General features: G+C 43.5%; 1 protein-coding gene across 1 annotated transcript in view; it reads right to left on the reverse strand.

The window, feature by feature from the left end:
* FRMD4A (FERM domain containing 4A) overlaps positions 1-14,798 on the reverse strand; it is a 406,427-nt gene that overhangs the window by 377,218 nt on the left and 14,411 nt on the right. The window contains exon 2 of the mRNA XM_077337977.1: positions 1,283-1,421. Coding sequence (XP_077194092.1) covers positions 1,283-1,345 — 63 coding nt within the window. The 5' untranslated portion in view covers positions 1,346-1,421. The remainder of the gene's footprint in view (positions 1-1,282; positions 1,422-14,798) is intronic.

The raw sequence follows: 14,798 nt of genomic DNA on the forward strand, positions 1-14,798 counted from the left end.
CAGGGGAAACGAAATGCAAGGAAGGAGGAACTGCCGGTTGAACAACATGCCGGCCCTTGAGAAATAGACAGGCAAACCATCAGTAAACGTAATAGAGTATTTAGTTATGGACATAAAATTTGCTCTTTTCCACTTGACCTTTGCTAACCACTTAAGATGCCATGAGGCCTTTATTATCTTGCAATTCTGCATCCTGCCTGTGAATTCTGTGCCTCAGATAGCCATTTCTGCTCCATCAGAAAGGAGAGATCAATACATATTTCACTTCTGTTAGTCATCTGCATTCATTGTGTTTCTGTGTTTGTGTGTGTGTGTTGGGGGGGAAGAATTACTTTAACATCTTAAAAGTGAAAATATTGACATTATTTTTACTGGGGGGGAAAACACCTCTCCCCTCCCAAAGTACGACAGAGAAATTTATCCCACTTTGGCTTTGTTTGAATCAAAGTGACATTCCCATCTAGGAATCAGCCTCCATGCTCTGTACAGAATGGGCCATCTCCTCCTGAAACAGGATAAACCTGCAGAATCTCACAAAGTGAGCCAGGAGTTCCAGATGAGCTTGAAACACACACATTCGCATAAGCCCTTGCTTTAGGCTTGGCCCCTCAGGAGTTAGGAAACCCCTGGAGAGGAGCAGGGCATAATGCCATAGAGCACATCCTCCAAACAGCCATTTTCTCCAGGGAAACTGACCTCTGTGGTCTGGAGATCAATGGTTATTCCAGGAAATCTCCAGGCCCCAGCTGGAGATTAGCAACCCTTGCTTCCTGTTTCCAGCTGCACACCGGAATGCAGGCTCTGCATGGACTTAGTGCTCCCAGAGAGAAGGCTGCATGCAGTAGTCCAGGGGCCACGCTGGCTTTAAAGGCGTCAATCCTTGTTAATGGAGGACACAAATGCAGTCAGGCAAGGGCACAGGCCCGGCATGTTTACTTCCTGAATAATGCAGGTGCTCAGGCGCCAGCATCAGGCACACCAAGTTGTCACAGTCCAATATCATCATTCCTGTATTTTCAGCATCCATTACCCTCACTCGCGGCTAAAAGCAGTCCGGCTTTTAAAAAAGGATCGCACGCAAAACAACACCCACCAGAAGACATTTCCCCAGCAATGCAGATATTCCAGCCACACGCCCGTGTTGCTTCCAAAATAGCAGCTTTCAGATTTATGCCCCTACAAAATGGAGTGGAGGGGGGGGGGATGTGTGGCTTTTGCAAAACTCTGCCCCCCATGCCCCCCTCCCCATCTCCATAGCTCCCCATTTCACGAAGCCACTCACCATCAACAAACTGAGAGCAGATTCGGGAGCCCGCTGCGCAGCCATGGCCATGTCCTCTTGCATATAAATCCTCCCTGGGTTTCAGTCGGCTTTTGGCCCTCTGTCAAGGTTGAAGCATCCAGGCGGCACCTCCCGCAGTCTACAGACAGAGAAATCCAGAGGGAAGATGCTGAGATAGAAGATGGGGAAGGTAAATATTGCTGGGCTGGGGAGGGGGGCGGGAGAGAGACTTAGCAAGGCATGAGCAAGCCTCAGCTAGGCCAAATTTTATGCCAGAGACAGGGAGGGGAGGGATGAAGTGAAGAGCCTGCTGGAGAGATGATCGGATCGGAAACCGCAGGATACTTAAAAATTAAGCACACGCAGCAGGAAGACGGTGGCATCCGTTCCCAACACAGCCGTCCCTCTTAGATGTCAGGCTAAAACACAGGAATGCTCCAAAGCTTTCCAACCCCAGTGTGGGAAATAGAATTAATTGCTTATAACCATCAGGAGAACAAACCTCTATTGTAAACTCAGCTTCCTGGACCAGCTTTAAATTCTTTCCTTTTAGCCTCCTCTCCACCCCACCCCACCGCTGCAGAGACAATACAAAAATGCATCACAACATACCACTTGCAAAATAAACCGTCTTCTTTCTTCCCCAATGCAATGTGCCTCTTTTCCCTATTAGGGAAGCAGGCATCTGCATAATCCAAACACGAGCAATGACAGAGCAAAAGCAAGAAGCGCAGGCGATGGAGAGCAACAATTACCTTTATTCTATTGGAATGGCAAATGGGGTCTCTACTGACCTTTTTTGCACCTTACTGAAAGGGGGGGGGGAGGAAAAAGATAACCCTGTTTCTCCTTGTCTCCCAATGGGCTCAGCTCCCCATAGAGCTGCCACGCTCACAAGAAACATGTAATTACACAGCCTGCCCTGTTAGTGTTCTGATCACGCCAGCTGGACCGCATGCCTGCCGCAGACAAGCTCCCCCACTCCCCACCCCTGCCTTTCTCTCTGCCTCCGTTAAGAGGTGCATTCCTGGTGAGGCTCCAGTGGGTATCATGGAGTTAATCATGGGGAGGGAGGACTATAAAGGTACAAAGATGAATTCAGCCAGGTAGCCACCCCCCCCCAAAAAAAATGTTTAAAAGAGTTGGCATAAATGAAAAAGAAGAGCTGTTTCTTGTACCCTGCTTACTTCCTAAAGGAGTCTCAGGATAGCTTACAATCGCCTACCCTTCCTCTCCCCACAGAAGACACCCTGTGAGGTAGGTGAGGCTGAGAGAACTCTGAGAGAACTGTGACTGGCCCAAGGTCATCCAGCTGGCTGTTTGTAGAGGAGGAGGGGGGAATCAAGCCCAGCTCCTAGGATTGGAGGCCGCTGCTCTTGACCATTACATCAAGAAATATTTGCATCTCAGGTTAAAACTCCTGTTCTTATAAGTCACTCCTCTGATTTTCATTTTATCGATACATCCAATTGGAGTTTCTCCACAAGGATCATCTGTCTGCAACACATCCACTTTAAAAGTTAGGCTAATACAGAAAGTTGGGTGAGACATTAAAAGCTGCCTTTAGACATGGAGTATCACCTTTCAAGCTATTAGAAACACAGTTCTTACCCGAAGTTCTTAATTAGACACAAAGCTACTTGGACAGGTTGAGGTTTACATGCTTCTCTGGTTCTTCCATCTGCTCTGGCCCACCTGTCTATTTTCTATGGCGAACCATCAGGGTGCACCTATATTTAAAGGCATTCTGCCATCGCTTACATAGGTAGACCATCTATCCCAGTACTGGCTCTCCACTATCTTTGTGCTGCCTGCTGCCAGAGAGCCCAATAAACTATGGCTCCTCCCTTTCATATGGCCATGAAATAGTTGGGAAGGGGCCTGCTATGATTCTCACAAGAGAATACACATGTATTCCCTTTAATGTAATGAAACCTTTCCATTTGCTGCCATGTGACCAGGAACAATGAGAGATTTGAAGCCACTGTGGCAGGAAGAGCAACACTGAATGATGCAGCCCTTCTGGACATGGATCCCATGGACGGTGCAATGGGGACTCTGTGAGCAACACATGTGTGCATTCATATATATATGTATATATATATATATATATATATTTGTATTTGTATTGGTTCTAGCAATATAGAAGCCCCCTCCATCACACACACAGTAACAATATAAAAACAGCTGGATAGAGATCAGCTTTAAAACACATACAATACGTTTGGACAACTGGATTGGATCCAACCAGCTTTTTGCTGATAAAATGGGAAGAACACTTTAATAAATAGGGATGGGTGGTAATTTGAGTCACTGTTTATTTACCAGAGAGCCAGTTTGGTGTAGTGGTTAGGAGTGCGGACTTCTAATCTGGCATGCCGGGTTCGATTCTGCACTCCCCCACATGCAACCAGCTGGGTGATCTTGGGCTCGCCACGGCACTGATAAAGCTGTTCTGACCGAGCAGTGATATCAGGGCTCTCTCAGCCTCACCCACCTCACAGGGTGTCTGTTGTGGGAAGAGGAAAGGGAAGGCAGTTGTAAGCCACGCTGAGACTTCTTCAGGTAGGGAAAAGCAGCATATAAGAACCAACTCTTCTTCTTCTTCTTCCTACTGCATTATTTTCTTGCATTATTTACTGCATTATTTTCTTTTACTGCATTATTTTCTAAATTCTGTAATCCAGTTTTTGCATCTTATGTCATATTTTATACTGTTTTACATTTTTAATTCAGCCTTATTGCAGTGTTTATTATACATCTCCTACTGTTGTATCACTAAATATTGTGGTTTGCCTTGACTCTCAGTGGGAAAAGCAGACTATAAATAAAGATCACTCCACCTGTCCAGTTCTAGATCCTGAGGCCTGGATGAACAAAAACAACATGGACTGGGGAGTTGTTGGAAGGAGGGGACCTGTGTAAGGTTTAGTCAAAATGCTTACTTATGTTCAGGTGACAGGTCTTTCAAGGTCAAAGTCATAGAGTCACTTCCTTGTGCATTCTATCCCTAGCCATTGAACAAAGGGGGTGTGACATGCTGGGGTGCCAGAAACAGGTATAATATATTTTTGGCAGGGAAACCCCCACTCAACTGAGGGCCATTTTCCTCAAGACAGTAGAGTGTAATAGTTTGCCTCACCACACTTCCCAGTCGTATCAACAAGCACAGCTGTGAAAGAGGCCAGAGGTATTTTAGCTACTTATCTGCCAGTGCTTGAAACTATTTATCGGTCACTAATCTGAGGTAAATGGTGATGGTGTTCCTGTCATACCGGTTCCATGCTACGGTAAAACCTGGTTATAACGTTGTCCACCCTTAATGCCAAGGAGGAGAACAGAGACTTAATACAACAAAAGAATGGTTTATTTTTCACTGAGAGAAAATAAAACTGCAGAAGTTCAGCACCAACATCATACACATGTCTTTGGAGAGGCAAAGAGGGCATGAGAATACTCTGCTTATGTCCTGATCAGCCACACTGGTTTTGGATCTTTGCTGATCATGGGGAGAAAATGTGCATGTGATTTCCTGGAATTACAATTGATCTGCAGATGAGAGAGTTCAGTTCCTCTGGAGAAAATGGCTCCTTCGGAGAATGGACTGTATGTCATTGTTAGATCCATGGTGGATCAATGACTCACAGACACTGGAATTGTTGCATCTCTTTATTGGTGCCAGAACATGATACAAGTAGAACCAAGACTGCATGGAGAAACTCCACACAACACCCCAGCTTGCATATACAAAACAGACAATAGATTTTACGCAATTGGCTCGATTAGTGATTGATTTAAACTGATAGGATTAGGCAGACTGGATCCTCCTTGCACATTGGTCAGTTACATGTCTGCTTGGATCCTGTCTTGGACTTCAAGCTCGACCTTGAGCAGACCCACATACACAACAGTCATTAAACCTGAGATCACACCCACCCCTAAATTTGCCCATCTCAGTCTCCCCCCCCTAAATCATCATTAATTTCCCAATATAGAGCTGGCAACGCCAGCACGGAGGCACTTCCTTTGCAGGTTTTCCCCATGCAGAGTGCTCGGCAATAGTGTGAAAGCAGTGGGCAGGGTAGGGTTATCAGGTCCCTGCTGACAACCAGTAGGAGATGGGGGACTTACCTGGAGAAGAGAAAAGCCCAGGCCTTTTAGCTGGCATCACACAGGAAGTGACATGATTATAACAGCAACGTCCAGGTGACACTCTGGTATTTGCTCAAAACCTCTATGGTAAAACCAACTTCTACCATAGAGTTTTTGCCCACATGTTATTTATTTATTTTATTTAAAATAACTGTTTTTCTGGCTCCAGGGAGATGGCCAATGACACATCATAGGAGGGGAAGATCTCCTGGATCCACTTGGCCTCAACCAAAGCCCTGGCAGAAAAACTCCATCTTATCAGAGTGTCACCTGGACATCAATAGGTGATAATATCACTTCCTGTGTGATGCCAGGCATGAGGCCTGGGTAAAGTGACCAGATTTTTAGGTAGGTGTGAAATATGCCTTTTTAATATCACCGAACTCTTGGCAGTTTGTGCTACACATCCCTGGCATTACTAGACTTCCTGCACTTGGGATAATAGATTATCAAGTGGTGTATGCTCCAACTGTGCTAACAAAAATGATATAAAAACATTGTTTTACTGGTGTCTCCTCATTACTGTTACAGTTGAATGGATGAAGATTAAATTCAGTATCATAAAAAACAACATAAAATACAAAATGCACGAACAATGAAAGCACATGTGCTCAATAAATTTAACAGGCCTTAGAGAATAAATTAGGTTTAATGCTATGGTAAAATGTATTCAATTAGGAGGTATTCCTGTAAAAGATGATTGATTAAAAAGGTGCCACATCTGAAAAACATTCTATGAGATTTTACTTCCTGAATGAGGATACCATCCTGTGTATGACTGTAGAACAGGGTTTCTCAACCAGGGCTCCCTGGCACTTTGGGGCTCTGTGGGAGCTCCCCAGGGGTTCCCGGGCCCTTCTCCTATGTTCTGCCTTAATGGATTCAGCCACAACCTACTCCTAGCTTTCCCAAGGAAGCAGAGAACTGAGCACTTCCATTGACCTGGGGGCGGCATACTTGATGATTATCATGCCTAGGGAAAGGAATGGATCCTGGATGCCTATTCCTGTCTCAAAACACCTGCTTTTGTCCCGTCCGTCCCCCCCCCCCCCCATTCTCCCTGGCTGCAGCATGGAGGCATGGCCAGCTTCCAGCCCATTTCTGGGTCTCCGCAAAGCCTGAACAATATTTCAGGGGCTCCTTCATGGTCAAAAGGTTGAAAAGGGCTGTTCTAGAAGATCTGTAGTTAGGTGTGTATGGGATGAGTCACTCTCTGGATCTTCGCGTTTCATCTCGATTCACTCACTTTGGAAATAGGGAGGAATAATACAACAACAGAGTAAGGTAGTGGTTCCTTCACCTATTCAGCTTCTCAACAGTGCTCCATAAATCAGGGAAACTAATTCATGATGTCCACTAGAGGGACATGGCTATTTCTTATTTCATTCAGGATATTATCACTAAGCATGGTTAGAGAAGAAATGTGAACAGAAATGAAGGACAGAAATGGAACGTTTTTCATACAGCTGTATCCAGGATGGCAGCCTTAGTATGGAAAAAGAATGATGAATACTTGTGATAAATCACATTGTTAAATTCTGTTTTAAAAAAAAACAAAAACAAAAGAAACAAATTCTGCCCACTGTCCCCCCCAAAAAAGATATAGTCAAAATATCTCAATTGAACCAAAATGGGGAAACAACTCTCCAACCAAGAATTTGCCCCAAGAGTTCAATCATTGTGACAACTCTTACTCCACATAGCTGAGATCTCATTGGATAAATAACTGTCCATGGTGGCACAGTTGGTGTTTTTTCACCTGTGCCAGGCTTGCCATACCTTGCCAGATTGACCCAGCCAACAGTCACCTCCAGACTGGACAACTAATTTGCTCTATATAGAGCTATCCTTGAAAACGCTTCTGAGAGTGCTCCAGGTGATCCAAGTGCATTCTGGACCACCTGGATCAGTCTCAGAAGCATTTTCAAGTGTAGCCCTATATAGAGTAAATTAATTGTCCAGTCTGGAGGTGACTGTTGCCTGGGTCAATCTGGCAAGGTATGGCAGGCCAGTCATAGGTGAAAAAAATCAACTGCCAGGTTGATGACTGGAACAGGGTGGTTCAGTTAGCTGTCACCAGGGGAAGCACCTCCTCAGTTGTGGTCCCTATCCTGTGATAAGTACTCTTGGATGATGCCCTGCCAGACTTGCTTGGTTTCCACAGGGCATGCCAGGCTGAATTGTTTAGATTGGGCTCCAGTGTTTGAGCTGTTTTATTAGTGGTATGATGATGACCATATTGTAAATAGTTTTAATATTTTAATATCAGTATTTGATATTCATTCTTTGTTTTTATGTTGTTTATACTTTATTGGTTTTGATGTTGTAAATCACCAAGATACCCTCTGGAAAAATAATCCCCCCAGCACTATTTCTGTGAGGAAAGTGATGTGGAAGGGAAAGCAGGAAGCCCTTCTTGCCCCAAATCACAGTTCCCAGCTCAGTTGGGCTCTCCTTTATATAAAGAAAAAAATTCAGACAATCCGTACTATATGGCTGTGTGAGAGAGAGTCAAGTCCTGGTTCTTAGAAACAAAATGGAGCTTGGCCCTCAGAAGTGCAGAGTTCTTGGCCTGTTAGAAGCTAGGGTCTTCAACCTCAAGATAGGGTCTGGAGTTTCCTGGAATCATCATCAACTACATATCATCTAACCCTAATCCCTAGCCTTCCCTCAGTGGCTCAGTCCCAAAAATTAAATCCAGCGTGTCAGCCTATCACATATCACATATGGGAAGAAATGAAGGATGCAAGAAAGGTGGAGAGGCTATGGGTGCTTTCAAGGAAGGGAAAGAGGAAATAGAGGAAGGAGAGGTAAATAAAATGTATCCTGTATATCTTTGCCCACTTGTTACAACCGAATTCCAGAGATCACTTCTGAGCTTCCTTCCCCTTTCCAAACTCTGCTCTCCCCGGGCACCACCCTGAATCTCCAGGAATTTCCAAAACCCTAAGCTGGCAACACTAAAGCCATGTTGGGGTTGTTCATACCAGATAATGGTCTAGTGGGAAATTGGGAAATTGGAGTGTTTTTGTTGACAGAGTTTAAATCTGCAGAGACACAATGCACGAAGCTGCTTAGAGGAATACAATAGTTTTATTTAAAAGAGAAACAACTTTGTATAGGAAGAAAAGGAAGTGTTCTGCATTCAGTCTGTTCAAAGAAGCAGGAAGTGTCCAAATGAACCAATCAGGACAAAGGAGATCATTAGAAAAATATCAGGAATTTAATATTCTAATTATGATAAACATATATCTTCTCTCTAGGATATTCTTCATATTCTGTTCCGTCATGCACACTACAGATATTGTATATTGCAACAATTTTGACTCTTGTATGATTAAAATTGTCATTGAAAGGGATTAAAAACTGTCAACTGCACGTGTACCAAAAACATTCCAAAAACGCAGAACTCAACCCACCACTGTGTCATTTGGTTGGTCCCAATAAAAGCTATCACAAAATGTTTAACAGTTATCATTCTAATCTGTGGTTAGAATCCAGCCCTGGAGAAATCTCAATTGATTGCCATCCAAATTGCAGCAGAAAAGCCTGGGGAGAGGAAGGGATGTGTATTGTCTTTCTAAATTCTCTGCTTGCTTTGTTAAGTGCTAATATTTTCACACCCAACTGCTCTAATTTCATATATTCAAGGGGACGAGGTTGTTCTTGCTATCTAAATATAGCTTAAAAGAACATTTTTATTCATAAGTGGGGAAAGTGCTTTGTTGGCATGGTACCATCTATGTCAAAGTATGCATGAATTAATTACGATAAATTCTTGTGCGAGTGATGGTATGTTGTTCACACCATTTCCTGTATTCTGCAGAGGGCTCACATAAAAGACGCAGGTAACCAGATAGATCAGGACAAGAGTACGTTAGCAGTCAGACATAAATACAGTTGAGGGTAATTCGCAAATTGCTTTATTAAAAAGAAGCACGCACTCTGAGAAATGATCTGATGTTAAAATGGATTGTCTCAGAGCTGAAAATAGTTTGCAGAGCAATTAAATTATTTTTACACATTGAACTATGCTACAAGACATTTAACTAAGAGCACCTTATCACATAGCTTTATTGCATATTTTATTCTTAAATCAACAGCAGCGGAAATAGAGCTGGCTTTTTATACCCCACTTTTCATGAAGGAGTCCCAAGGGGGGGGGCTTACAAATGCTTTCCCCTTCCTCTCCCCAGACACCCTGTGAGATAGGTGGGGCTAAGAGAACCCTAAGAGAACTGCTCTTCAAGAATGACTCTAAGAGAACTGTGACTGGCCCAAAGCTACTCAGCTAGCTGTATGTGGGGAGGAGTGGGGAATCAAACCTGGTTGTAATATAAGCCACTCCCACCACTAAATCCACATCCTGCCTGTTATCAAAACAGCAAAAAGTTGCCAACTCTGACCAGGGAAATTTCTGAAGATTTGGGGGCAGCGTTTGTTGAGGGAGGAATTGTGGGAAGGATTTCACCTAAAATCGATGGTATGCCATACAGGCCACACTCTGAAAGTGCCATTTCTATACAGGAAAGGATATCTGAAGTCTGGAGTTCAGTTGCAATTCTGGGAGCTCTCCAAGCCCCATCCCTAGACATCAGTCACTACATTGCTATTTCAGCACAGTTCTGGACTCGGAGTAGTCCATAACCTTGACTCGAGGGTCTTCTATGTTTGTCTTTGTTAGACTCCTTTTTTTTTCTGCCCCAGGGAACTGATCTCTATGGTGTGGAGATCCATGGCAATTCCAGGAGATCTCCAGGCCTCACCGGAGGGCTGACAACCCTATCAGGAATGCCAGCTTTGATTAGTAAAAATATGTGGTGGTTGAAATCACATTGCGGAATGTTCAGCTCCACAAGAAAAAAGCCTTTGTATGTAGAAAAGGACCATATCAGAGCATTCTTCTCTTGAACATCAAATTTTCCATGAGGGAGTGGTTTCTCTTTTTCTTCTAAATACGGGAGAATGCGGACATGATTTGTTGTGTCTGTAGATCTGCCACAAACTGAGGTCTGAGGCAGGATTTGGGTTTACAGGGTAATGATCAATGTGCTGCTCGTTCCTGTTTGCTGGATCCAATCAGTTTAAACTGAAAGTGAGCAACAGCGCACACTGTTGGTTCTTATATGCTGCTTTTCTCTATCAGAAGGAGTCTCAAAGCGGCTTACAGTCACCTTTCCTTTCCTCTCCCCACAACAGACACCCTGTGGGGTGGGTGAGGCTGAGAGAGCCCTGATATTCCTGCTCGGTCAGAATAATTTTATCAGTGCCGTAGTGAGCCCAAGGTCACCCAGCTGGCTGCATGTGGGGGAGTGCAGAAGCGAAGCCAGATTAGAAGTCCACACTCCTAACCACTACACCAAACTGGCTCTCAAGAAGATCCATTGTTTGCTTGTGTATATAAGTGGGAGTTTTCTGGAAATTTAATATGATTTCTCACCACCTGTCCAGGAATACTTATTACCATATCTGTTGTTTGTGTGAATTAGGTTCAAATCATGCCTAAAAGTTATTGTGGAAGGATGTATCAGAAAGATTCTGGTACCAATAACTAAGCAGAAGGTGGTAATTCTGGGGTAAAACATTTTGGAATGCATTGGAAAAGGCTTCCTCGGAAGGCAATGACCTTTCAGAGCACTTGGCTGAGAAAATCTTTGAAACACCAGCTCAAATAGCTCTTTCCAAACAAAATAGAGATAATTTCCTCCAAAATGTCAGATTCAGTTATATTTATTTTCCCTATAAGCTGGAATTTGGATTTCATTCATTGGCCGTAGAGGTCCTATTCAGTTAATATACTTACTACATTGTTTTCTACAAGCCCAGTTAAGCACCGTTTTTTTCTTTCTACATTTTTATGGGCTGGATAATGAAATATTCCACCTGCCAAACATTTTTTTTAATATCTCATGTCTTCAGCCTTATCAAACGTTTGCACGGATTTCAATTAGTACAAATAAATTGCATATCCAAATGGAATATTAAATGATGTTTTTATGAAATTAAATGTATTAGGAAGCTTTAATTCACTACAGAAGGCCAGTTATGTCCATGAGGCCAAAGTTTCTGCATTTCTGCTCACCTGAAACAGTCTGATATAATTTAAAAGGGAATGTCAATCTGTGTATAAAATCCTTTGGATGGCCAATGAAATATTGTACTTATTAACTTCTGCCGCTGTCTTAAAATATTCATTTATTTCATGTGCATCCCACCTTTCTTCCCAGAGGACATCCAAAGCCGGAGACACTCTTCTCTCCCCCATTCTATTCTCACCACGCCCCCGTGATCTGGATTTGGCTGAGAGAAGGTGACTGACCCAAGTTCACCAGTGATCCTTCTGGTATGAGCAAGGATGTGAACTTGGATTTGGCAGTTTGGCACCGCATAGTCATAAGCAAGAAGTTCCTTACCATATTTTAATTTTGACAGTACTGGCTAGCAGACAGATTTGGCTAGGAAGATCCCGAGTTCAAATGTGCCATAGAACATGACGGAGGGATCCAAATACTGAAGCAGAAGAGGTTGGGGTTCCCAAACCAGAACATAAGGAAGTAGCTACCCCTCTCATGCAGAAAGCCACAATCATGCTGTTATCAAGGACAAAATGCACAAAATTTAAACAATATGTATTTAAATATGGGAATGCTTATCCAAGGATTTGGATGAAATTCCTCCAAGGAACACTAGGGGGCCATGATGCAGAGTCAGATGGTGGCAAACCACCTCTGAATGCATCTTGCCTGACTGCCTGACAATCCTTAGATCTCCGGGCTACACTACACAGATGCTATACAATAAATAAATATTTTATCTGGCACTACCATGCTGACCTGGTCCTAACAGATAAGCATCTTTGCACTGATGTTACCCACAGAAAAGGAGGACAGCCACAAATTATCACAGACACACCTCGCCTTGGCTTGTTTTTCTCTCCTTCCCTCCATTTTGACACTGGGGTCATTCCTTCCCCTTAGTCCAAGAAACAGGGATGGTGGTCATTTCCCTAAAGAGCATACAGCTCAAATCATCCTCAGTTGTTTCTTGGAGAGGCTTGCTGCCAACCACAGCAACATTCACCTCTGCTACTCCATCCTACCGGAACCGTACACAAAGCTTTCGTCCCGGACTGAAGGCGCAGGGAAACATTTCCCAGAACACGGGCCAAACAACAGACAGGGGAGTTGGGCTCTTAACGAGGGACTCGCCCACCTCAAAAGCGGACAGACAACATTGCTAGGCTTTGCTCAACATGGTGGATACCCACAGATATTTAGTTCCAGTGTCACCTGCACTCAAACAGGTTCTGCAGGGGTTTGAAACAACACAAACACCTGTTTACTGGAGGTGGAAGGGACGTGAATGTACAGGCCATGGGAAAGGATCAAAGTGCAGCTCTTTAAAACAGACTACCTAGGCTAAGCCATGCTTCCATAAACATTTTTAAATTTATCAGGCTTTGCCACATTATATTGTAGCAATCCAATGTTTCTGTGAATCTTCAGCTAAGGAGATTCCTGATGGCAATGTCCCATCAGGAGTACCTCCAGTCAACAACTGACCTGATCTAGAAGTTGATTTGGATTGGGAGCCACTATAAAAGAGGCAAAATTATGTCTGTCCCCGATTGCAGCATTATGAAATTACTCTCCAGTCCCATAAAATGTCTCCATATAAACTTAAAACCAGTGAGAAAAGAGCTCCAAATCGTTCCCCTGACATTCTATTTATTTTATTTATGTATTATATTTATATACCGCCCTCCCCAGAGGCTCAGGGCAGTTTACATAAAACATAGAAAACAATACAAGAAACAACCCATAACATATAGATAACGACACCATTAATACTATTAACTGATAAATGTAACAATGGTAACAGTGCATCAGGTCCAGGAGCAGAACACATTGATGGAGTTCTGGGAGGGAGGGAGGGAGCAGGGGCCCTGCAAATGTTGTTGGTTACTCCTGGTCTCAACCAAATGCCTGGGGGAAGAGCTCCCATTTGCAGGCCCTGCCTAATTGAAACCTGCTTTTAAATATGCAGAGAGTTCCTCTGTTTCTGTTTTAAATGTTGGGCATAATTTACAAAACTGCTCTGACAATTTTCTAAATACTGTTTCCAAAGCTTTTAGGGGTGGAAGGTGGGGTATCATTGACACATATACCTATGGTAAACTAGAAGTAAAGCCCATTGCACCCAGGGAAACAATGAGCCTCCTGGGGAGCTGGCTACATAGCAATAGCTCCTGCCCACCCTATAAAAGTGAATGCTAATTCTGAACAACTCGTAGTTTTGTTTATTTATTTGCCTAGGTTTCTGCCCAGTGGGGATCCAAAGTAGATTACACCATTCTTCTCTCCTTCATGTAAACCTCACAACAACCCTCTGAGGTAAATTAGTCCGAAAGTGTACAATTGGCCCAAAGTCTCCCAGCAAGTCGGGATTTTACTCTGGATATCACAGATCCTAGTTTTGACCAGTACACCAGACTGGCTCGCTAACTTTTTTGGGGGGGGGGGGGAGGTCCTGTAATCACTAATTTGGTTACCATGAAAACAAAATTTGAGGCATGAAAAAGTGTGCAGGCACATAAAAGCTTATACCCAGAATTCAGCTTGGTTGGTCTTAAAGATGCCACTGGACTCAAACTTTATCCTGTTGCTGCAGACCAACATGGCTACCCACCTGAATCTATTTTCTTGTTATCATGAGGAAGGGTTCCGATTCCACTTGACCCTGAATTTTACAAATGATTCTACATAGTTCATTAATAATCAAATACTACAGTTGCTAGCTATAGATGGGCAGAAAAGAGCCCTGAAGAGAGAGGCCAAAAGAGGGCAACATTTGCACAAAAATAGCACATGCTAAAATTTATTCATAGATGCAAATGTACACATAATTACTGTAATTGAAACAGTAGTGCCATTTACCAAATTACCAGTTTTGTCTGCTCTCCTGGTGCTAACTGCATATTGGAAATTTCCTAGGGCCCTTCTTGCCCTTCCTTCCCATGGCTCATCATCTTGAATGTACCCCAAATTGCCAGCTTTAGGCTGTGACTTCTTGCACCAGCAGGCCATCATTGTGAGCTTCCTGTTGATACTCAGGAACTCCACCTTCACAGCTACTTTTTTTACTGGACAGGACTTGGGCGTTTCAGACTGTGACACTTTTTCACTGTCACGTGATCACTTGAACAGGATCTCCTACATGTTGGTAAAATAAACTATGAGGAAGGATACAATAATAAATGAAGATGCTCTGGACCAAGGGTTGCCGATTGGAAATGGGCTGATGGTGAGGGGATTTGGGGATGTGCTCAGGAGCTCCGCACATGTTGTCATCACACAGAAATGAC

This window comes from Paroedura picta, chromosome 5, assembly GCF_049243985.1.
Source record: "Paroedura picta isolate Pp20150507F chromosome 5, Ppicta_v3.0, whole genome shotgun sequence".
In the NCBI taxonomy this organism is placed as follows: Eukaryota; Metazoa; Chordata; class Lepidosauria; order Squamata; family Gekkonidae; genus Paroedura; species Paroedura picta.